Here is a 16,348-nt window from a genome sequence, read left to right as displayed (position 1 = left end):
TTTTTGAGTGTTAGTTTTTTGTAATCTCCGTACTCAGACATGATATCAGATTCACCAATTGTAACTTTTTGGTCTCATAGGTTATTTTGGCATTTCGAAGACGTTAATATAACATTTCATCTCTCTCTCTCTCTCTCTCTCTCTCTCTCTCTCTCTCTCTCTCAATCTCCTTCCAATACAATGCCTCTCAAGTACAAAGGAAGAAGACGCACACAAGATATACTTTCACACCAGAGACTGATTCAGTCTATGTGGAACAGATCTATAGTAGGATGTGGGCAGCCGAGCCAGTATATACTGTAGAGGAGATTACTTCTCAGCTAACAGAGATACTACATGGAGCAGCACAAGAGGCATACCCACATACTCAGCCTAATCAGAAGAGAGGATCTGGGAACATGCCTCAAAACAGTTGGTACGACGAGGAATGCAGAGAGACGAGAACCCAGGTCCAAAAAGAGCTTACACTTGGGACCATCACACATAAGCAGTCTCGGATTGCTCTTCGGCGTATAGTACGTCGCAAGAAAAGGGCATTTTTAGCCAAACTGGAGAAGGATTTATATCAGCTCTTCTTGAGTCAGGACTCACATGTGGCCTGGCGTTTATTTCACGAGCACTCATCACCTCCGACAATTACTTCTCATGAGATTTGGGGTCAATATGTAACATCATTATATATGGTATCTGGACAGCCTCCATTACCAGACCCGCTAGAGCCATGCCCTGCTACTAGTACTTTCTTTACTACGGAAATGGTGGAAAAAGCCATTGATAAGATGAAGACAAGAAGAGCATATGATCATGAGAGTCTAGTAGCAAAACATCTGATCCATGCAAGGGATCTACTTTCAGAAGTCCTTGCTCGTCTGTTTAATCGGGTCATGTGTGAAGGATTACCTGAATCTTGGAAATTATCTACTATCGTACCTATTTTCAAGTCAAGGGATCCTATGATACCCGGGAACTACCGTACCATTATGGTGGGTCACACATTGACCCGACTGTACGCATCCATTCTCGAACAAAAATTGAGTAGATGGGCAGAGAATGAGGGCATAAGGGCAACAGGACAAGCTGGATTCAGGAGGGGTTATTCCACTCTAGATCATATTCTTACGCTCAGAGCCATTATTGAGGAAGGAAGAGCAAGCGGGAGAAGGATGTATTGTTGCTTTGTGGATTTTCGGAAAGCTTTTGATACAGTACCAAGGGCCAGATTGATGCGCAGAATGCAAGAGTTAGGGGTCCCCAAAGAGATTATCTGGGGCATCATGGCCTTATATGGGTCAGTAACTGGTTATGTACGTACTCCAGAAGGGGATTCCGACATTGTTCATTCCACCGTTGGAGTAAAGCAGGGATGCCCACTGTCCCCTACTTTATTTGGTATGTATATAGATGAGGTATCAGATTACATTGATAAGAGGGTGACAAAGGTGCTCAACTTGCAGGGTCATGGATCCCTTTGTGTTGGGGTATAAAGCCCAATGTGGTCGCCCAAGTAAGTGGGCGAGCCGCCAGGTATGTACACATATTCTTTTATTAAAACCTAATAAGAACTCACTATGCTCTACACATTACAGTAGAGCGAGTTCACCATATCGTCGTGCTCTTCTTCTCGCACTCTCTCTCGCGTCGCACTTCCGCTCGTACTCCTTCAACTGGTATCAGAGCTCAGATCGAGGCTCGGGGCAGCACTACAGGAGGCTAGAGTCACCAGCTCAGATTGGAGTGAAATTTGACAGGCGAAGACACGGCCCCAAATCCTGTGGGAGCGCTCGAAGGGCTTGGTGTTCTCAGAATTTCATTCTGAGGTCATCTCGACCACCGTTCGGCTTCGACAAAGGTCTGCGCATGCCATTTTCGACTACGTGGTCTCGACGGGTGCAGATCCGACTCTGCAAATTTGGGGTTTTCGGCCTACGACTGCAGGCGCTAAGGATATCGACACTCCCAGAGTGTTGATTTGTGGTTGTCTACACATCGAAGGACGGCTCACAGTTCTTGGAGGCGTGTCACATACGACACGGGCGCATCTACACACAGACTGTAGGCGACATCCACTAGTTCATCAGGTAGCTTGTGTTTGCTGATTGATATTCCAGATTTCATCCTAACATTGCAGGTACTTCCACATGGGATGTATTGTCAGAGATGATGTATGTCTGTTGAGGGTTTGCTGGCTGTGAGTCACGCAGCAAACAACCGCCGCAGCGGTTACAGCATACAGTGGAAAATTTGTGGATGTATGACTTTGTGGGAAGTCTATGTACTGTCAGATTTACTGCAGCCTTTGTTGAGGGTCGAGTGAGGTTTTATTGAGCTGGGGGATTCTCGAATGTTGAGATCCTTTCGATGATACAGGTCTTGGAGAGATCCCTCGAGCACCCTTAGATAGGCAGCTAGGATGTATTGACTGTGACTTAGACAGTTGGGATTGCATCTTTGCTTTACTGCCGTTGAGGCATTGTCGCAGTCTATGCTTACAGGACAGTGACAGGACAGTAAGAGACAGGACAGGTGCAGGACAGGTTTACCCGCAGCTTACAGTGTCAGAGAGACTGTGTTTTTTGAGCTGTTTTTTGGTCTGTTTTTAGTACACCAGAGCCATTTTACAAAGGAGACTCTGCCAAAATTTCTGCAGAATCTGAAGCTTTCTTGGTTCATTTGACAGGTTGACATTGGTTCAGAGGTCAGTTTACAGGGGAAACTCTGCCGAATTTTTCCTAGAAAAGTAAACTACTGTGAAGCGTAGCTATGGCTGGATCACAGGACACTGCTCTTTACAATATCAAAAAGCTGGATGGAACCAATTTCCCATTGTGGAAGAAGCAGATTTGGCACGTGTTGGTACAAAAGAAGCAGATAAAACCTATAAAGCTCAAGGGGATAAAACCAGAAGATATGGATGAAGATGAATGGAGCGAAATGGATGAATTGGTACTTTCTACCATTATACTGACTTTGGCAGAAAGCGTTTACTTCAATGTAGCAGACGAGATGTCGGCTTATCAAGCATGGTTAAAGCTGAGTGATCTTTATGAGAAGCAGAGTGCAGCTTCACAGGTATACTGGCTTAAGAAGCTTGTTGACTTGAAGATGAAAGAAGGGACACCTATGTCCAATCATCTGAATGAATTCAACACAATCTATAGTCAGTTGTCAGCTCAAGGTGTCAAGTTTGATGAACCTGTTAGAGCTATGTTCCTGTTGATCACATTGCCGGAAAGTTGGGACACTTTTCGCACAGCTTTGAGTAATTCTGCACCTCCAGATGGTTTGAACATAGCAGGTGTAGAAGGAAGTCTGCTTACTAAAGAAACCAATAGAAAGACAATGGACAAAGGCAAAGAAACAGCCTTAGTTGTCAGGGGAAGGACCAAAGAAAAGTACAAAGGTGGAAAGAGGAATCAGTCTCGTAGCAAGTCCCGCAGTGCTAAAGGCAAGAGTGACATAGAATGCTACCATTGTGGCAAGAAGGGTCACATGAAAAGAGACTACAGAGAATGGAAAGCAGAAAAAGGCAAAGAGAAAGCTGAAGACCATGGTGAGAAGAACAAGTCCTCAATGAAGATTCAAGAAATAAATGTGACAAACACTGTTGCAGAGGATGACAGTCTAGTGTCAGGAGACATCTACTTCTTGAAGAATACAATGGACTCAGCTCTTCTTACAGCATCTGATGGAAATGCACTGAGTGACTGGATTATAGACTCAGGGGCATCACTTCATGTGTCTCCAAACAAGGAGTGGTTTACCTCTTATGTGACCACTAAAGATCATGTTCGGCTAGGCAATGGGCAGACGGTGTTGGAGATGTACAATTGAAGTTTCAGAATGGCTCTTCTTTCACGCTGAAGAATGTGAGACATGTTCCCGCAATTACAAAGAGCTTGATCAGCACAGGTTTACTTGATGATGCTGGCTACGTCACCACTTTTGGACAGAACATGTGGAAGATATCCAAGGGTTCTATGACAGTAGCACATGGAGTAAAGTCTGGAGGACTTTACATGATTTATGTATCAAATGTCTCTAAAAATGTAATCAATGTAACCGAGCAGCCGAACGTTTCTTTGTGGCATAGCCGGTTAGGACATATGTCATATGTCCAAGAAGGGAATGGAAATCTTGTCTCGTTCTGGTTATTTGCCTGGCTTTTCATTTAATGATTTTGAATTCTGTGAACATTGTCTGTATGGTAAACAAGCACATCAGCCACATAAACATAGAAGCAATAGAAGAGATACACAGTTGGCACTTGTTCATAGTGATTTGTGTGGACCTATGCCTAACCTATCTCTAGGGGGAGCTTCTTACTTTATGACATTTATAGATGATTACTCGAGGAAAGTATGGGTTTACTTTCTCAAGCACAAGGATGAAGCATTTAGTGTTTTCAAAACGTTTGTGACACTTGTGGAGAATCAGAGTGGCAAGAAGCTTAAATGTTTACGCACTGACAATGGTGGAGAGTATGTTTCAAAGGCCTTTCAAGACTTTTGTGAGTCAAAAGGTATAAAACGTGAACTTACTGCTCCTTACAATCCTCCTCAAAATGGTGTTGCTGAGAGGATGAATAGGGCCATACAAGAGAAGGTCAGAAGTATGTTGTCTAATGCACAGATGCCAAATGGGTTTTGGGCTGAAGCTGTATCAACAGCTGTTCATCTTGTAAATAGATCTCCTAGCAAGGTTTTGCAGAAGGATTCAGTGCCAGAGATGGTATGGTCAGGCAAAATGCCCTCATACAAGCATCTCAGAGTCTTTGGCTGTGAGGCATATACTCACGTTCCAAAGGAATTTAGGAACAAACTTGAGCCAAAGAGTAGAAAGTGCATCTTTCTAGGCTATGGTAATTCTGTTGAGATGGGGTACAGACTTTGGGATCCCGAATCCAGAAAGGTTGTCCGCAGCAATGATGTTCACTTTAATGAATCCAAATATCATTCTAAACCAGAGAGGGTTGAGGAGATTAGAAGAGTTGTCTTCCAAGAAGATGGACCTGCACGTGCAAGACAAAATGTCAGGGCTCAAGAGGAGCAAGGACAGGATAGAGTGGAACCACAGGTTGTGGCTGAGCCTGAGCCACCTATTGTGCGTAGATCTGGACGTGTCACGCGACCTCCTAATAGGTTTGTTCCATCTATGAATTATGTCATGTTGACTGATTGCAATGAGCCTTCATGTTACAAGGAAGCAGTGCAAATGAAGGACTCCGGGAATTGGCAATTGGCCATGCAGTCAGAGATGACAGCTCTGCATAAAAACAAGACATGGAAGCTAGTTAAATTACCACAGGGCAAAAAGGCTCTACCTTGTAAATGGGTTTACAGGTATAAGATCACCGCTCATGATAGTCAGCCAAAGTACAAAGCAAGGCTTGTTGCCAAGGGCTTTAAGCAAGAACAAGGCATTGACTTTGATGAAGTCTTCTCTCCGGTGGTCAAGATGACTACATTGAGATGCTTTCTTGCATTGGTTGCCATATTAGATTTGGTGTTGCACCAAATGGATGTCAAGACAGCGTTCTTGCATGGTGATTTAGATGTGGAAATTTACATGCAGCATCCAAAAGGGTTTGTTGAGAAAGGCGAGGAAGATTGGGTATGCCAGTTGTTAAAGAGTCTTTATGGCTTAAAACAATCACCGAGGGCATGGTACCATAAATTCCACAAGTTTATGCTTTCTCAAGGCTACAAACGTAGTGAGTTCGATCACTGTCTATATACAAAGAAGGCTAAGGATGGTAGTTGGCTCATCCTTATTTTGTATGTGGATGACATGTTGATTGCTGGCAAGCACTTGGAAGAAATTTCAGCTTTGAAGTCAAAGATGGCAAAATCGTTTGACATGAAAGACATGGGTGAGGCAAGTCATATACTTGGTATGCGCATTGAGAGAGACAGATCAAAGAAGTTGATTTGGTTATCTCAAACAGAGTATATTGACAAGGTTTTGCAACGTTTCAATATGGAGAAGGGAAAGGCACTGAGTGTTCCACTGCCACCATATGTGAAACTTAGCAAACAAGATTGTCCTGTGTCTGAGGAAGAACAAGCTGAAATGGATAAGATTCCATATGCGTCTGCAGTGGGTAGTTTGATGTATGCAATGATTGCTACTCGCCCAGACATTGCATTTGCAGTGGGAGTAGTAAGTCGATACATGTCAAACCCAGGCAAGAAACATTGGGAGGCAGTGAAAGGAATATTGAGATACCTGAAAGCTACAAAGAGTATGCGTATATGCTATGGGAGTCAGGAGCTAAGTGTAAAGGGTTTTACAGACTCAGATTATGCAGGTGACTTAGACAACCGAAGGTCTACGTCAGGGTATGTCTTTACATTGGCTGGTGGAGCAGTATCATGGCGTTCTAGATTACAAGATTGTGTTACTCAGTCTACTACAGAGGCTGAATATGTTGCAACATCAGAGGCATGCAAAGAATCAAATTTGGCTTAATCGACTAGTAACAGATTTGGGAATCAAAGAAGAGATGCCTGTGTTATATTGTGATAGTCAAAGTGCTATACAATTGGCTCGCAATCCAGTTTATCACTCAAAGACAAAGCATGTGGATGTGAAGTATCATTTCATCAGGGAAATGCTCGAGGATAAGCAACTTCAGCTTGTCAAAGTTCACACCACAGAAAATCTTGTTGATCTACTTACAAAAGGACTTCCCTCAGAGAGCTTTGCGCATCTTCGCAAGCAGATAGGTGTAGGGTAGTACATCACTTCTCTACATCTCTTGTATATTAGCTTGTATAGTAGCTTCTCTCACACTTAAAGTACCACATTGGACTTTACGTGGGAGGTTGTTGGGGTATAAAGCCCAATGTGGTCGCCCAGGAAAGTGGGCGGGCCGCCAGGTATGTACACATATTCTTTTGTTAAAACCTCATAAGAACTCACTATGCTCTACACATTACAGTAGAGCGAGTTCACCATATCGTCGTGCTCTTCTTCTCGCACTCTCTCTCGCGTCGCACTTCCGCTCGTACTCCTTCACTTTGTTGTTGTATGCAGATGATATTGTATTGATAGCAGAATCACCAGATGGAATGCAGAGGCAATTAGATGCATTACATAAATTCGCAAAGGACAACGGATTGTCGGTGAATTTGGGTAAAACCAAAGTTATGGTGTTTAACACCACACCGCAGTGGGTTAGGAGATCGGCACCTACATTTGCATATGGCCAGGATACAATAGAGTACACAGATGCATACACATACCTTGGTGCGGTATTTGCCGGACCGAAGTTTACTCTTAAGAAAGCAGCGGAGGCTAGATTGTCCAGAGCTTCTGCGGCCTTGGGAGGGTTGGAGAGGATGTGTTCACAAGAGCAATTTCAGGAACCACGAACAAAACTTTGGCTCTTTGATACTGTGGTGGCTTCTGCTATGCTTTATGGGGTCCAGATTTGGGGACCATCTGTGGATCAGGATAATTGGAAGCCAATGGAGAGACCTTTGGTATCTATGATTTCCCGAATGATTAGAGCCAAGGCCTCCGTACCACACGCGATTATCTGAGCGGAACTAGCTGCCCCTCCGATAGAAATTGAAGCTCTTACCAGATCAGTGTCCTTTATACATGGTTTGTGGGATACAAGTAATTGCCGATATACTAGATTGGCCCTCGAATCCTCTCGACAATTAGCAATGAAAGGGGATACATCATGCTGGTATGCGCAACTGTCTTCGTGGTTTCAGAGACACGGGTTCAGTATGGAAAGATTACCCCCCTACCAATACTCTCTTGAGGCTCCATCACTGGCAATTACACGAACGGAGATTAATAAAATCATCCGTCAGGATCTTATACAGTTGGATACTAAGAGGACATGGGTAGACCCTACACAAGAATTGGACATGAAGATGGCCGACTACAAAGAAAACTTCCTACAGCTATCTGAAGATGGATTTGTGATTCGCCCGAGCTACATGGATACCCACCTGTCTCATGGTTTGAGATGTGCTATTGGTCAGATTCGTACATCCTCACACCATCTGGAAATTGAATTTGGCAGATTTAGGGGAATCCCACCTGAGAGCAGAATTTGCAAGTTATGCGGAATGGAGCCGGAGACAGAATTACACTACATATGCCATTGCACCGTATACTATGAGATACGTGGGCGTTTCCATTGCCTATTTAAAGAAGGCTTTGGACCTCTAGATAGAGTCATGCAATACCAAGATCAAAGATGCTTAGGCTTGTACCTACTGGAAATACATCGGCACAGGGATAATCTAATGAGAAGACAAAGAGCACTACAGCCTCAGAGGCAGATCACAGATTTCTTCGGATCGAGAGAAGCAGAAGTGGAAGGAGAAGCAAGAGACCAGCAGCCAGCACAAAGGAGTACCCACATCCATACCAAAGGCACCCTCATTGACAGGGCGACTGAGCTTAGGAAATCGAGACGACCACGATCGAGATGCAAAAGCACACTTCACCGGAGGAGACTACAACAAAGAATTAGAAGCATTCTAGCCAGACACCCAGAATGCTCCTAAGAAGTTTATTTAATACTTTGTATTTATTTTTTTCACATTTATTTTCGCACTTTCACACTTAGTACTTTAGTACTAAGGTACCCAGACTTTGTAACAGATTCACCACTTTTGTATCAGTTTGGTCTCATAGGTCATTCTGGCCTTTTTTGAAGACGTTAATATAACATTTCATTTCATTTCATATCTCTCTCTCTCTCTCTCTCTCTCTCTCTCTCTCTCTCTCTCTCTCTCTCTCTCTCTCTCTCTCTCTCTCTCTCTCTCTCTCTCTCTCTCTCTCTCTCTCTACATCCAGAGTGCAGATGAGGATGGATTCTAGTAGTAGTAGTATTTTTGTTCTAGTCTTTTGTACCCAGACATGGTATCAGATTCACAATTTTGTAACACATTTCATTTCTCTCACATTCAAAGACACACGCTCCTTGATCAAATCAAAACAAGAGATTAAAAATTACCTTGAGAAGGTCGGAAAGGAGGATGGCAGGCGTCACACCGCTGGAATAGGCCTTGAGGCAGTCAAAAATACGGCAGAAGACCCAACCCCAGCTGGGTCCTGAAGTTTCCTCCACCCGCGCTATGTGCTCCGGATAGCTTCCATGGCCCAACTGCACAAGCATCTGCCGTGCTGATTCCACGAACGCGAGGAAGGCATCTTCCTCCATTAGACGTTGTCCTACAAGCCCAGGAGAGTTTTGCCACCTAATTCAAATTTCTATCCGGGGCATGGTACGAAAAAAAAATTGCATGAAAATACCTTTGAAGCATCCTGCCCTCCATAAAAGTCTAAAAATCCCTTAAATTTTTCCAAAATACCCCTTGCAAACGACATTACTGTTTGCACCCTTTCATATCAAGATTGGGTTTCTCTCAAGAGAAAACTATGGGACTAGGATTTTACATGGTATTGTGGCCTCTCTAGATGAATAGAAGATAGATCTCTATTATCAAAAAGGATAAATATACAATGATGTGTCATTCTAGTTGCACGGGGTTTGGCAAATACATCCCCCCTCATAACCAACTCAACAAACCCCAGATGGCAAGTTGACATTGATAGATATTACTAACCTAGTAAGGCAATTGTAGACATGCACGCAAACGCACTTCTCCAAGGCACAACAAGTTTCCAAACCTCAAGTGACAAGTTGATAGATATTGCTAGCCTAGCAAGCAATGCAATTCTGGACATGCATGTTAACACACTTCTCCAAGGCACGACAAGTTTGTATCATTTGAAACATAGGGACTTGCATGTATACCCTAAAAGCATGTGTGTAAGATTGTGAAAAGTATCAAAGAAAAATCAAAAACATAGTGGGATGTCAATGCATGGACCAAATAGAATAGGTGACGACACTTTTAGAGGGCCCCTCAAGTTGGCAAATGCAATCCCATAAACCTCCACCACCACATTATATAAAGTGCACATCTAAGAAACACGTTGCCTTTAAACCACCTTCTAGATGAAAGAGGATACCTATGGGAGTGCACCACCTTTTAAAGGAGGGCTTCCAATTTAGACTACCTTTTATTTTGGAAGGCCTATGTGCATGCCTGCTTAAAAATGTTGAAAGGGCCATAATGCTTAACCAATGCAATAGTAGGGAAACTCGTTTTACTACACAGAGATGATTTTAAAAAGCCAATGGGCCCACTCTTGTATGATAGTCAATGTTGCTAGGTATCTGATAGGAAGTTTGATTTAAATGTGATTTATCTTTTAAAGGAGTGAGCATGCATCTAGTTTTAAAAGATTTGTCAACTTGCATGGGCACATATCAAATTTGACTATGGGGTCAATAGAGCATTGTTTTTGTATTAAAATCAAGAATATACTTAATTATAAACTTCTCTGTCGCTACAATATGTCATTGGATTCATGGAAAATCCTATACAACATGAGTTCCTTTTTTTAGTGTACATATAATTAAATCACGCAAAAAGTCGTGAGATATTTAAATATTAAGTCAGCAAACAAATAAGACTTGGGGCTATTTGATTATCCATCTCTCTCTCTCTCTCTCTCTCTCTCTCTCTCTCTCTCTCTCTCTCTCTTCTCTCTCTCTCTCTCTCTCTCTCTCTCTCTCTCTCTCTCTCTCTCTCTCTTGCAGCCGTTTTTTGACATGTATACATCAGTTCACTCTTTTGATCATAACTTCTTCATCCGAACTCCAGTTTGGGTGATCTATAGCCTCAATCGAAGAGCATGACTCGCTCTATGCATTGATGTAAAGACATAACTTTTCAAAGTTATGGAATGCATTTTTGTAGGAGCATTTCTGAAGTGAATAGGTTCAGAAAAGTTGACTCTCATCTCTTATTTTACATACAATGTCTTCCAGCACTCGCAAGGGTTCTTCTTCTTCAACAAGGTCCACAACCATTGTAGAGAATGATCAACAATCTCCTAAGTGTGGAGATAGAAACACAACCACTCAACCAACGACATCCAAAACCATGATCATGGCATACTTGGTATTGTTGCAAGAGACCGTAAACAAACAAGGTGAAGACTTACGGGCACTTGCAATGGAGAATGGCACGCTAAGGGTTCTTGTGGTTGAGAATGAGAATCTCAAGAGGACACTTGAGATGCAAACAACACGTTTGATGCAAGTTGAAGAGGAAGTCAAGGAATGTAAACGCTCTCTTGTGGACTTGAATGCTTTGAATGAGCGCATGAGCAAAAGTAGAGCATAACCATGTATTGAAAGAGGAGAATTTTGACACTATGAGCCAGGATGTATGTGTGAGTGCGAGAATGCGGTGCGTGTGCGGAGAGTTAGAAGGGGAGCGAGAGAGAGAGAGTACACAGGATGTGGATGGAGCTCCCAAATCTCATCGTATGAGCACAATGTGAGAATGAGTGAGAGCTCCTTATTCTTTGTATGTATAAAGAATAAGGAGATAAATGTGGACAGTCGAACACTGGCCATCGGGCACGGGCAAAGCACGGTGAGGCACACCGCCTTTACCTAACATTCTTCCACTAAAGGCTGTGTGCCGATAAGTGGCGAGAAGACTAGTCTACAACTAGTATATACAAAAGGTGAGAGAAGACGACTCTCAACCTATGCTCAATGCTCTGATACAAGATGAGGGGGAGGAGTTGGGAGCCTAGCGGAAGTGGAAGAAGAAACGTACACACACACATCACCATAGCCACACACACAGGTTGGAGGGGGAGAGGCATCACGTAGTGTGTGCCCCCTTTCTTTCTTCTTTTTCTTATGCACTAAGACACAATACACATTGAACTTAATGTTAGTGGCTCACACAAGTGTATAATGACACCCCTGATGCAGGTATCGAGTGACGACCCTCATGGCTCCACAATGCACAATGCCAGTGTCAATCACCGTACGACTGACAACTCCCACAGCAATGCACCAACTGCATAAGCAAGATCAGGTCTCGAGACCAAAAGGTCAGACATGAGATACTCGAAAGCCGATGAAACATGCACTATGTGTGCCAACCTTTCCCTGTCAGCAACCTCAGTGCCATATGCACCCTCATCAGGAACCACCTAAGTATGCATCACCATGTCAACATCGTCTGGCAAAGGCATATCGTCTTAGTGACTGCAAAACCAAAAAATCAGCACCACTGCAATCACATACAGCTATCTGAAGGACACTGTCGCCTTCAAACGTATTAGACGCATCATAGAACAATGCATCGGTCTCTGGCTCAATTGATGTCACCTCAACTGATGACTGACCAAGTTGTACATCCCCAAAGATACCATTGTCTGCGTGAATGTCACCACAAGACATCCGCAAAAGAGACACGCCTCGTCTCTCACTCCAAACATGGCTACAAATACACATAGAATACACCGCCTTGTGTGTCAAAAATATGCAAAGGGTATACCAGACCACTCCTAGCACCTCTAGATATCACCAGTGATCCCCTATACATCTGAAATGACCGCTCTTCAAGTAGTACACAATGTCCACTACTCTGCAAAATTGACACACTAAAATGTGACTCTGACTTATTCCTGGTACACAACGTACATCTCATAGCGTAAGTAATGCACCTCTAGGTAAAGACATACATTTTTGAGTGAAAAAATGCTGCCAAAATGTGTCAATGAATGAATAATGTGCCAGAAAACCGTAGCATACACAACTCCTCACTCCTGCGAGAGTGGATACAAGAACACCAAACTTACAAAACTTGTCAAAGTGAGAGTAAACACTCGATTACTTTAAAGTGGGAATATATCGACCATTGTACAAGATGGCATACACTGCAAACTATTATGGCAAGAAAACGGGAAAAAACAAACATAATTTCCTTTGCAAAATGAGTCAAAACTCAACGCAAACTGCAAGACAAAAAACTATAGATAACTGCCAGAGTGGGAGTCAACTCGACCACTAAACCATCAGAGAGCAAACTGCGAATGCGCATAAACCATAGCGAGAAATCTTGGGAGAATTCCGATAGAGTTTCCCCTGGAAACTGAGCAAAAACTCAAAATATCTCACCAAATACGCATGACAACAGACACTGTCTCATTAGAAAAATCCACAAATGGTCTACATGCAAGGCCAAAAGCCTGGCAGACTGGCTCACTCCTGACCGAGTAGCTCTATGGACGTGTACATGTCTAAAAACATTGAAAACCTATAAACCTGCTACCTGCGAGATATGGCTAGTTCAAACAGTATCCGTATAATGCATACATAGCATGAAACTGCACAAAACCGTGCTAAAAAAGGCTCTTAGAAATGCCCCACACAGTCAAACAATGTGCATGAAACCGCATTGGGATGCATAACGATCCGAAACTAACATCCCAAAGTATCATTTGCATACGCATAAACAAAGTGAATTATCTCTCAAATAGCACCACAGTGTGCCATACATAGCCAAAGATGCAAACTGCATCACTCTCTACACTGTAGGAATCAAACTCCAAAACCTCGATATGTCGAGATTGTTAATAGGCTGTTGCAAAATATTCAGTTCTCAAAATTTGTATATGAATAGCGCGTTTGGAACATGCCAAAACCTCAGGGTAGACTCCTGGATCACATGTATCCGAGTCTCGGTGTGAGAGATATGCCAAAAACCTCCGTTCTTGGCCCAAAAACGCAACACAAACTTGATGTTGTTGCACTTGCTGTAATTCAGAGCAGAATTTCAAAAAATGGACATCACCATCACATCTGAAATGTGCCAAAGCCCCAGCCTAAACTCTTGGATCATATCCATTCGACTCCGTGTGACACAGATAAGCAAAAAACATTGTTTCAGGAGCCAAAAACAGCAAAAACGAGCTGCAACACTTCTTGTTCCTGCTCTTTTTCTGGAAAATTCAACAACGGCTTGCTAAAAAATCTCTATACATGCTTAAGCTGAGATCTGACATCGTTGAGCTGTATCCACCTCCGTCAATCTCAATCCACCATATTCGAGCTCCATTGCTTCCATCTCGTTGGGAAGCCATCGCCAAAGCTCTGATACCAATTGTGAGTGCGTGAATGCGATGCGTGTGCAGAGAGTGAGAAGGAGAGAGAGAGAGAGAGAGAGAGAGAGAGAGAGAGAGAGAGAGAGAGTACACAAGATGTGGGTGGAGCTCCCAAATCTCACTATATGAGCACAGTGTGAGAATGAGTGAAAGCTCCTTATTCTTTGTATGTATAAAGAATAAGGAGATAAATGTGGACGGTCGGACATTGGCGACGAACACGGGCAAAGCACGGTGAGGCACACCGCCTTTCCCTAACAGTATGCAATATGAAAAATGTATGTACAAACAAGTCTTTGGATGATGTATGTGGTAGCAATGCGGTTCCTAGTTCCTCCCTCATGCAAGGTATGGCTCAAACAAAGAATGTTGAGAATGTGGATGTGGAGGAGTTGAAGGAACGGGAGCGACGTTCCAAGAACATTGTTATTCGTGGAATTCTTGAAGCGAAGTTAAAGATGCCTTCTTCTCTTGCCATTGTTATCAAAGATTTCATCAAAACCCACTTTGGTATGTCCGGAGTTATGGTTATGAAGTACATAGAGTGGGTAAGCAAGAAGCTCCTCGCTTGGGAGAACGGCCAATTATATGCACCATGCCGGATGAGATCAAACAAAAGATTATCCTTGATAATAGTTGGATCTATTTGAGGGATTCAAAATATTTTGTGTGTGAAGATCGCACTATTAAGCAACAAAATATGCGTCGCAAGGCATATGAGGAAAAGAATAAGAAAAACAAGGAGATTTCTCCAAAAAATGTGTCCAAGGAAGAGACAAGTCTCTCAAGCAAATAGGAATGTGCAACGTATGAGGCCGAGTTACAATTAAAAATATGCTTTTGGAATTGCAATGGATGCCCATGCAATGCGGGGGTTGGCATTGATGAACTAACAAGCAGATCCAATGTTGTACTTCCTGTTGAAACTTGGGAGCATGATATACAAAGGATTAATGGCTTGGAGGATTACAATGTACATTCATTGATGTGGTCAAAGAATCTCAAGCAATGAAGAGGGCAAGGACGGGTAGCATGCATGGTCAAGACAGGATTGAAAGATTTTTTATCAATCGTAAAAGAAGATGACAAGTACAAACGTTATGTATGGTTGAAAAATATGACACCAAAAAGAGCACCCATTTTTGTAGCCGGTTGCTACCTTCCTCATCATGATTCTCCCTTTTATGCTTGCATGGATAGAGATCAGTCATTTTTTTACTTAGAAGAGGACATTGTTTATTTCCAAGGCGAAGGTGATGTTATTTTATTTGGGGATATGAATGCTCGCACAAAAACATTGCAACATGATAATCAACAATTTGATATGTCACACATTTTAAGGGAGTTGGAGAAAGTTCAATTGTATGATCATACTTCAATGGATAAGAAAGAGTTGGATCACTATGGAAAGTTAGTATTACACATGTGTAATAGCACGGGTATGCTCATTGTCAATGGTGTATCTTTGTGGAGTGGAACCAATGGATTTACATGTAGAAAACATAATGGGGATAGTGTGATTGACTATATGCTACCCTCCGAAGCCATCATGTATCACATAAAGAGTTTTATGTTTGGCCAATGGACCCCAAAATCAAACCATCGGACCTTATGTATTGACCTTGCATGTGGAGAAACAACTAAGCATGACTCAGCCAAAGGGAAGAGAAGTTATCACTATGTATGGATTTCAAATGGGCACCAATGTACATTGAAATGGTTGAGCAAAAGTTATGGATGACAAAGCTTCAATATGACACACCATTGGAAACTAAATGGGAAGCTTTCAAGAAAGTTATTTGTTCTTGTGCCAAAGAATGCTTTGCCATAAAGCATGTCCATGGTATCAACAAAGATAGATCACGCAAAAGGTGGTTTGATAAAGAATGTCAAGATGCTCGAAAGTCCTTGATAAAGCTTGATGCAACTATGGACAAAGACAAATATCAAAGTCATTTGCATACATACAAGGCATTGATTCAAAAGAAGAGAAGAAGATGGGAAGTAAAGCAACAACTTTTTCAATTCCAAGAAAAGGCGCGTGCATGTGAAAGATTTTGGAAAAACTTGAGGGGCAAGCAGGTTGAGAATTTTGATAACTTGGGTCTTGTGGATATGTACACACATTGTAAGCAACTATATGAGCAACCAAATGCTGAAAAAATGCCATTTATGGTTCACTCCCATGCATGTCCTCTTTTTTTACTACTAAGGATGTATGCAGTGGGCTTGAAAAGTTGGCCACTCGCAAAGGGGGAGATCTTCAAGGTATCAAACCGGAGATGATTAAATGGATGGGAGATTTTACCCATGAGTGGATGTGTGATATGCTCAA

General features: G+C 42.5%; 1 protein-coding gene across 5 annotated transcripts in view; it reads right to left on the bottom strand.

The window, feature by feature from the left end:
* LOC147459787 (Nucleic acid-binding proteins superfamily) overlaps positions 1-9,236 on the bottom strand; it is a 110,325-nt gene extending 101,089 nt beyond the window's left edge. For 3 of the 5 annotated variants that reach the window (XM_086510986.1, XM_086510987.1, XM_086510989.1), the window contains exon 1: positions 8,984-9,236. In XM_086510986.1, the coding sequence (XP_086367112.1) occupies positions 8,984-9,190 (207 nt within the window). In that variant the 5' untranslated portion in view covers positions 9,191-9,236. The remainder of the gene's footprint in view (positions 1-8,983) is intronic. The other 2 variants (XM_086510990.1, XM_086510991.1) reach the window with 2 other exon arrangements.
* Between the last annotated feature and the right edge of the window lie 7,112 nt (positions 9,237-16,348).

Source organism: Adiantum capillus-veneris, chromosome 4, assembly GCF_014529385.1.
Source record: "Adiantum capillus-veneris isolate H3 chromosome 4, ASM1452938v2, whole genome shotgun sequence".
NCBI lineage: Eukaryota > Viridiplantae > Streptophyta > Polypodiopsida > Polypodiales > Pteridaceae > Adiantum > Adiantum capillus-veneris.
The sequence above is the reverse complement of the archived record's forward strand: the minus strand, read 5'-3'. Positions and strand labels throughout refer to the sequence as shown.